General features: G+C 42.1%; 1 protein-coding gene across 6 annotated transcripts in view; it reads right to left on the bottom strand.

The window, feature by feature from the left end:
* Window positions 1-8,372, bottom strand: part of kctd17 (potassium channel tetramerization domain containing 17) — a 55,210-nt gene extending 46,838 nt beyond the window's left edge. For all 6 annotated transcript variants that reach the window (XM_034197208.1, XM_034197243.1, XM_034197225.1 and 3 more), the window contains exon 1: window positions 7,876-8,372. In XM_034197208.1, coding sequence (XP_034053099.1) covers window positions 7,876-8,256 — 381 coding nt within the window. In that variant the 5' untranslated portion in view covers window positions 8,257-8,372. The remainder of the gene's footprint in view (window positions 1-7,875) is intronic.
* Between the last annotated feature and the right edge of the window lie 1,250 nt (window positions 8,373-9,622).

The raw sequence follows: 9,622 nt of genomic DNA, 5'->3' as shown, positions 1-9,622 counted from the left end.
CGGTTCTTTTTGTTGTTGGTTTAAAGGTCCCATGTCATGCTTTTCCGGTTATCACCCGTCCCCTTGTGTGTTATGAAGCTTTTTCTGCATGTAAACGGTCTGCAGAGTCACAAACCCTCAAAGTGCACCCTGTAGCGAGTACAACTGTAACACAGGCTGAGTTCATGCTGAGTTTCACGGTGTCTCGCAGCAACCAGGAAACGACACCAGCAAGCCAGATCACACTGTCCGCTCCTCGAGTCTCAAAGGGCGGAGCAGCGAGCCCCGCAACGTCCCGCCAACACGGCACCCAGACCCCACGCAGCATTCTCATCTGTTTGTCATTACTGGTGTCATTTTCTGGTTGCTAACAAATGCCATTGCAACACATAATCACACATCAGAGCACAGTGGGCTCACAGGGAGGGGGGGGGGGGGGGGGGGGGCAGGAGCTCCAACGAGCCGTGTAGGTCAGAGAGTGAATACACACTTTACAGAGATGCTGTATGAGAAACCAATGTGAGTTTGGAACATTGAACAATGTAAATCTATTCTAGTAGACCTCAACAATGGAATTATGATCAGTAGAAATGGCCATGACATGGGACCTTTAATGTTTCTTGGTAGCATATTTTGCACATGCAAATCCAAGACAGATTTCTGCTTTTTCATGAAAATTAACTTATTTATTTTCTATTTTTGCTCCAGCATGTTTGGTTTTTAGTACACACGGGCACACAGCAGGACAAAAGCACTTAAAAAAGAAAACACATTGATTGTCAAAGCCTTTATAATAACCCAGAAACATGTCTTTCTCTCTGGTATGAAGATGATTGCAGCAATTCTGTATTCTGTGTACCATGCTAGCTAACGTTAGCAACTGGTGAACAGAGGGTCCACACTATGGTGCGTTCAAGCTCTTTTTAATATCAAAAGTGGGCCAAGGGGAATTATAATGTTATCATGATGTGTTCAATGTATTCTTGTACAATTGGAATAAATAAAGGTGTTTGAAGGAGATGTTTTCACAGCAATACAGAGGAATCTATCACCGTTTTGACAAAAATCAGAATGCTAACGGTAACATTACATTACATGTCACTTGTTAGACCTGTGCCCCCCTGATCCGAACACCAACGCACGATCCACTGCGCCACAGGTAACAGATCCGTGTTGATGTGCATGGGGTTTATTGTTTTGTTCTTACCATGGTATCCAACTGGATAGCATGAAATCTCACCGGTATTGATATCAAAACGCCTGACATCGTTACAACCGTAGTCACAACTCACAGAGGATTCAGAGCCTCAGCTACGGCTCAGCAATGGTTTTCAGAATGACGGCAAGTCAAATATAAAACAAAAAATGAAGCCTCTCCTTGTGTCTCTCGAGAATCAAGAATGTGTGTGTGATAGAGATCGGGATAATAAAAGGTGAATATGGAGGATACATGTGCGATAAGCGTCCACAATGAGTCAGCTGCTGAGAGCGAGGATGAGGACAGGAGTGAAGGAAACATGGAGAGATTCAGTGTGTGTGTGTGTGTGTGTGCGTGTGTGTGTGTGAGAGAGAGAGAGTGTGTGTCTTCAGGCAGTGCAGAGGGAACTCCTGAAGGTCACACGGGAATAATCTTTCCACAGACTGGAGAGCTTCAGCAAGGGAGCAGTCATCGCTGCTGTCGGCTGAAAACCTCCTAACTCCAATTTGTTGGTGGCTGTGTGTTTTGGTTTAGTCACTTTAGCTGAAGGGATGTGTGCTCTTCAGCTGAGCTCTACAAAGTATAGACACTGGAAATCATCTTAATATAGCTGTACCTATTAGAATATAGTCATATATTATTATAATTGGCTGTTTTATAACCATGACAGTTATTTTTAAAGCAGAAATAGCCAAACAATAATCATATTCTCTGATTTTAACCGTTTTAATGATCAGATTTCCTGCTTTTCTGTGACATAAATCATTTTGAGTAATAATTTTGGGTATTTTGATTTTTGTTACAACAAAACCAGACACTTGAAGAAGCCTCAGTGAATTTTTTCATTCTGTTTTTTGTTACCATTTAAAGACTAAACCAGGTGTCTTCATTGTTTTTTAGGCCCTAAGCCAGGGGGGTCAAACTCAAATACACAGTGGGGCAAAATAAAAAAAATGGGTACTCGTCGAGGGCCGGACTGGTTCAATGTTTATTGCTGAACTTATTGAAATGAACTTATTGCACATATTAAACCTGGAACTAACAAAGCTTAAATGATTGCCTATTAAAACAACATTAAACATTAAATAATCAGTTGCATTCATTTCTTATGGCTCTATCTGCAGCTTTTCCAGAGTCATTTCTTATGATTACATTTTTCCACAGGCCAACAACAGCTTCAACAAAACTATTTCCCTCAAAGAACAAACCAAACATGCCCTGTTGTCCTGAGAGAAAGTGCAGAAGGAAGCATCCATTAAACTCAGTGTGCTGCTCTGTGATGCTAGCTCAGATACTTGGCATCTCATCTTGGGTGCAAGGTCATCAATGTTTGGGCTCAGGCTCTGAGCGGAGGAGACCCTCAGGATGGAGTGAAGGTGTGCGTGCAATATACCGGCGGGCCAGATCTAATAGTGATTAGAAATTATCCTGCGGGCCGAAATTAAATCCACCACGGGCCGGATTTGGCCCCCGGGCCATGAGTTTGACACGTGTGCCTGAAGCTAAAAGAGAGATGGTGCAGGGACCCCTTTGTTAAAAATTGAGTATTAAAATGGGCCTAAAAAGCATATATATGTTTAAACATACCTTTTTAAATTGTGCATACAATTTATTTATTTATTTTTATAAATGTATTCTACTAATTCATCCAAAAAAGGAAAAAGTATAATTCATACACACAAAGATAAACAAAATTAGTAGAAGCGGGAGGGCTGAAGCATAGCTTATGGGAAGTAGCCCTCCGGTGAATCACCCTAATATGACATTGGCATTATTGCGTCAAAAACGTATAGAAATTAAGGAGTACAAAGAAATAAAGAAAACTGGGGAAAAAATAAATAAATGCATATATATATATATATATATATATGAAATCTAGATATAGGGTCAGTTATATAACCCAGTTGACTATCTTTTTTGAAAAGGAAAATACTATATATACAAATATGTACACATGTACTTGGCAAATAAATAATAAGAATAAATGCATATAATAATAAATGCATATAAACATTGTGAACACTTATTTTCAAGTGACTTTTTTTACATTCATATGTTCACACATACACAGAATATACATAAGCACCATATGTTCAGGTGTATAAGTACACAAATGCACTCATACACACCAATACAAATATTACAAGGCAATTTCCAGGGCTGAAATAATAATTAATCCGCATAACGATGAAAATAAATAAGAAGGAACAAATAATAAACAATATTAAATAAATAAACGAACTGAGAAGTTATTATTTCTAAAAAAAAATATTGATTCTGGGAATACCCAATATTTGTTAGCTGGAGTAATCTGCAATTTTTTTAGTTTAGTTTTGAATTGTTGATGACAAGGTATACTTAATTAGTAAAATAATAACGCAGAGCTAACTAGCTGTGTGATTTAGCTAGCCCATGTTGTGATAGCATGTGGATTCATGAGCAACAGTTAGAATCATCAATGAAGTGTTTATTAAATGCTTACAGGTTTTTCTTCTATTGTTGCTAAAAAATATATGTTGGATTCATGCTGTTGTAATCTGTGTTTTCAGATTAAGTCCGATAAAAAAAATATAGATTATTAAACAATAATTAGTCAGATCCTTCTGTTAAAGAACGATGAAGTAAAAGGTAATAATCCACATGTATTGGTACCGTGCCCATATACCATGACTGGGGACATTTTATCCATATCCTCCTCCGCCTGTTCCCAATGTTTTTACACTTGACATTTGAAAGATAAGAGCACACACATGTCAGCCTACAGTTAGAGACTCCAGACTGAAGGGAAGTCATACCCTCTTCTCTCTACTGACACACACACACACACACACACACACACACACACACACACACACACACACACACACACACACACACACACACACACACACACACACACACACACACACACACACACACACACACACACACACACACACACACACACACACACACACACACACACACACACACACACACACACACACACACACACACACACACACACACACACACACACACACACACACACACCACACACACACACACACACACACACACACACACACACACACACACACACGTGTCACCAGCTGCAGCATATAGAAATCTGCATCATTCATGAGTGTGTTCAGCGTACATGTGACTAGGAAACACATACATCTCTCTCTCTCGCGCGTATGGAGAAGCATGAAAGCTCCTCCGCTTCTCCTTTTCTTTATCGTGCATGACTGGCTGTCTTGTGAGCGGATGGTAGAAAAAACACACTAAAAAGAGCATGATAGTCCCATGTGATTAAATACCTCTTTTTGTGTTGTTCTCTCTCATTCACGCAGAGATGCAATAAATGACAGTTTGTCACTACAGTAGCTAGTAGGTGGGTTGTCACTACAGTAGCTAGTAGGTGGGTTGTCACTACAGTAGCTAGTAGGTGGGTTGTCTCTACAGTAGCTAGTAGGTGGGTTGTCACTACAGTAGCTAGTAGGTGGGTTGTCACATAAGTAGCTAGTAGGTGGGTTGTCACTACAGTAGCTAAGAGGTGGGTTGTCACTACAGTAGCTAGTAGGTGGGTTGTCACTACAGTAGCTGTAGGTGGGTTGTCACTACAGTAGCTAGTAGGTGGGTTGTCACTACAGTAGCTAGTAGGTGGTGTCACTACAGTAGCTAGTAGGTGGGTGTCACTACAGTAGCTAGTAGGTGGGTTGTCACTACAGTAGCTAGTAGGTGGGTTGTTCTACTACAGTAGCTAGTAGGTGGGTTGTCACTACAGTAGCTAGTAGGTGGGTTGTCTCTACAGTAGCTAGTAGGTGGGTTTGTCACTACGTAGCTGTAGGTGTGTGTTGTCACTAAGTAGGGTGGGTTGTCACTACAGTAGCTAGTAGGTGGGTTGTCACTACAGTAGCTAGTAGGTGGGTTGTCACTACAGTAGCTAGTAGGTGGGTTGTCACTACAGTAGCTAGTAGGTGGGGTTGTCACTACAGTAGCTAGTAGGTGGGTTGTCACTACAGTAGCTAGTAGGTGGGTTGTCACTACAGTAGCTAGTAGGTGGGTGTGTCACTACAGTAGCTAGTAGGTGGGTTGTCCTACAGTAGCTAGTAGGTGGGTTTGTCACTACAGTAGCTAGGGTGGTTGTCACTACAGTAGCTAGTAGGTGGGTTGTCACTACAGTAGCTAGTAGGTGGGTTGTCACTACAGTAGCTAGTAGGTGGGTTGTCACTACGTAGCTAGAGTGGGGTTGTCACTACAGTAGCTAGTAGGTGGGTTGTCGACTACAGTAGCTAGTAGGTGGGGTTGTCACTACAGTAGCTAGTAGGTGGGTTGTCACTACAGTAGCTAGTAGGTGGGTTGTCACTACAGTAGCTAGTAGGTGAGTTGTCACTACAGTAGCTAGCAGGTGGGTTGTCACTACAGTAGCTAGTAGGTGGGTTGTCGCTACAGTAGCTAGTAGGGTGGGTTGTCACTACAGTAGCTAGTAGGTGGGTTGTCACTACAGTAGCTAGTAGGTGGGTTTGTCGCTACAGTAGCTAGTAGGTGGGTTGTCACTACAGTAGCTAGTAGGTGGGTTGTCACTACAGTAGCTAGTAGGTGGTGGTTGTCACTACAGTAGCTAGTAGGTGAGTTGTCGCTACAGTAGCTAGTAGGTGGGTTGTCACTACCAGTAGCTAGTAGGTGGGTTGTCACTACAGTAGCTAGTAGGTGGGTTGTAGTTGTCACTACAGTAGCTAGTAGGTGAGTTGTCGCTACAGTAGCTAGTAGGTGGTTGGACTTACAGCTAGATTAGGTGAGTGTCACTACAGTAGCTAGTAGGTGGGTTGTCATACAGTAGCTAGTAGGTGGGTTGTCACTACAGTAGCTAGTAGGTGGGTTGTCACTACAGTAGCTAGTAGGGGGTTTGTCACTACAGTAGCTAGTAGGTGGGTTGTCACTACAGTAGATAGTAGGTGGGTTGTCACTACAGTAGCTAGTAGGTGGGTTGTCACTACAGTAGCTAGTAGGTGGGTTGTCACTACAGTAGCTAGTAGGTGGGGTAGGTGGTTTGTCACTACAGTAGCTAGTAGGTGGGTTGTCACTACAGTAGCTAGTAGGTGGGTTGTCACTACAGTAGCTAGTAGGTGGGTTGTCACTACAGTAGCTAGTAGGTGGGTTGTCACTACAGTAGCTAGTTGGTGGGTTGTCACTACAGTAGCTAGTAGGTGGGTTGTCACTACAGTAGCTAGTAGGTGGGTTGTCACTACAGTAGCTAGTAGGTGGGTTGTCACTACAGTAGCTAGTAGGTGGGTTGTCGCTACAGTAGCTAGTAGGTGGGTTGTCACTACAGTAGCTAGCAGGTGGGTTGTCACTACAGTAGCTAGTAGGTGGGTTGTCGCTACAGTAGCTAGTAGGTGGGTTGTCGCTACAGTAGCTAGTAGGTGGGTTGTCGCTACAGTAGCTAGTAGGTGGGTTGTCACTGCAGTAGCTAGTTGGTGGGTTGTCACTACAGTAGCTAGTAGGTGGGTTGTCACTACAGTAGCTAGTAGGTGGGTTGTCTCTACAGTAGCTAGTAGGTGGGTTGTCACTACAGTAGCTAGCCGAAGTTTTCAGGCAATGTCTTCCCCTCTATCTCTCAATTTAACACCCTCTCTGGAATAAAGGCACTCAAGTAGATTACTTTTTAACATTATACTCAAAGGGCCAGTAAATATCACCCCGGGGCCGGATTTGGCCCGCGGGCCACCAATTGAATAGCCCTGCCGTACAGTCTCTGTTTGGTAGGTTTATATTTTATTTGTATTACGTTTAGATTGTTTTATTACGTTTAATATTGTATTGGTACTACTTACTGCTTTAGTCTTAATTATTTAGGGTATTCTGTCCTAACATCTTTTAAATGTAGCACACATATCCATTGTATAAAGTATGTAGTATGTTTTAATTTTAGTTGCAGAACGTCTTGCTTATAATACATTTGTACTTTTACTTAAGTAAGATTTTGAATTAACTTGTAATTAAGTATTTTTTACAATAATGTACTGGTACTTTTTCTCAAGTAAAGCATCTAAATACTTGTTTCAGTACTTGAGTATATGTACTTAGTTACTTTACACCACTGTTAGCTAACCACTACATGCCACACACAGTTATAACACATAATTATTAGAGAGGTTAATAATGTTTTGGTACTTCTACTAAAGTAAAACATCTGAATACTTCTCCCACCACTTAGTCCACACTTGAGTTGATGTACTTAGTTACTTTACACCACTGATGTTAGCTAACCACTAAATGCCACACACTGTTATACAAAATCAATAATTGTAAAATTGGTTAACAGGGAGGGGTGTTACAATGATAACTTTAAAACTAAAACAGATTTGAATCAGGGCTTTTGTTTTACTTGTACATTATAATTGTAATTAAGTATTTTTGACAACAATGTATTACTTTTACTCAAGTAAAGCATCTGAATACTACCTTCACCTCTGAAGAAATTAAGAAAATGTCAATGCTAGCTAATCACTTAATACCACACACTGTTACATGAGACAAATAATAGTCTGATTGTTTAACAGGGATGGGTTTCACTAACTAATTATAATAACACATAACTAATAGTCTGACTTGTTAACACAACCAAAAAAGACTTCTTCTGTGCACAAAAGCCCATCGTTTCAAGTTGATAAATAAAACTCCAGGTTAGTTTAATTTCTTGTGTAACTCACGGTGTCTGAGTGCAGGTCCTGCTGCTGACACAGCCGGTACAGGAACGAGGTTTGCTCCTTGAGGAGGGTATGCCTGGTCGTGAGGAACACGGTGCCGCCCACGTTCAACCGGACCCATTTCCCGTTATTTCCCCCGCTGGGGCTGAGCACGGACCCGTTACCGAGGCTCTGAACCCCGCATCCAGGCTCCGTGCTCCCGCCTCCGGGCTCCGTGCTCCCGGTGCTGGACGTCGTCGTGCTGTCCCCTGCTTCACTGTCTTTGTTGTTGTTATTATTGTTATTGTTGTTGCTGTTAATGTTCTGTAAGTGGTGGTGTTGGTGCGTCGACAGCGCGACGACGACGTCCTCCGTTTCCCGCGGGTCATCCGCCGGCGTTGCCATCAGGAAAAGAGCCGCAGAAGGAGCGAGGAAGCCGGGGAGAGGAGGACCGTGAGAGCCCGCTGCTACTCCGAGACTTCTGTCCGTTAGGAGGAGAGGGGATAAGCTCCGCCCACAATGTGAAGTTAGAGGCAGTGAGATACTGCACATCCGGGTAATACTTTTTAAAATAAAAGCTCTAACGGTTAACTCCTAACACATGGATATTATATTTACAAAGAAATATTGCATTTTAAAGGTCACCTATTATGCAAAATCCACTTATTTATGTCTCTTCTTCATCAACATGTGTCCCCTCTGTATAAAGAGATTCTGAATGTTTCAGGAAAAAAGATTCTCTCTTTTTGTCCAGATCCATTTATATAAAAACGTATCAGATTTTGGCCACTTTATGATGTCATAACGATTGTTTGTCTTGTGTAACCATTAGCCAATCAGCAACCAAGGTACCCCCCCCCCCCCCACCTTATCACCTGAATCTCCTCCTAGAGCACATTAGGCACTTTCACACCTGAGTACTTTTACCCGTACTTTTCCAGTTTAGTTCCGATAGTGCCTGGAATTTTGCGTTCACACCAAAAAGAGATTTTTAGTGCCGTATTTAGCAGCTTCTACTGAAGCCAGTCCCCAACTCCGGGGACTTCCGGCCGGGGACTTCGGGTGGCAGTATACGCCGTGAAGTTGTTTGCGGCCTGCCAGTAAACCCAAAGCAGAAGAAGAAGTGACGTCAGCGGCTTCATTTGCGTAATCTTCCCTCAGGGAATTTATTCCGGTGTGAACGTGATCGGCTCTTTAGTTCCATGGGGGAACTAAATGCTGGGAACTAAGTACGGCAAAGTACATGGTGTGAAAGCGGCTATTGTGTTCTTTTTAACCAAATCTCTCTCAGAGGGGCGTGGGGAGGGGCTCCTTATTTTCATCTAAAGTAACAGACAAAGAATCAGCACCTTTGAAACAGGGCTGAAACAGTGGGGATTATGGGATGCTGCAATGATCTGATTGGTGTTTGGAGCCAAACACTTCAGAGACATGTTCTGACTGTATATCTGAGACCTGTTGATGAAAGACAGTATAATAGAGGACCTTAAGCAGTTTGGGCGGCAATCTAACCTGTCATTTAGATAACATAAGAGTGTATGACAGTGGAAAGTAAACCCATTCCAGTGATCATGACTGTATACGGTTTAACTTAATTTATTTTTCTTTATTTCTCATGGAGATAGATCAACCAAGAGACCGGAAAACAAACTGAACCGACCAATACCAACCTGAAGGGATATTTTGTATCAAACATATTCAAGAAATACAAGTGCTCTTTGACTAACTTGACCAAGACAAAAAATGTTGTGTATTGTCGTTTATTGTATAA

The sequence above is a fragment of the Gymnodraco acuticeps genome, unplaced genomic scaffold (assembly GCF_902827175.1).
Source record: "Gymnodraco acuticeps unplaced genomic scaffold, fGymAcu1.1, whole genome shotgun sequence".
NCBI classification, from domain to species: Eukaryota; Metazoa; Chordata; class Actinopteri; order Perciformes; family Bathydraconidae; genus Gymnodraco; species Gymnodraco acuticeps.
This window is presented reverse-complemented; position numbering and strand designations above follow the sequence as displayed.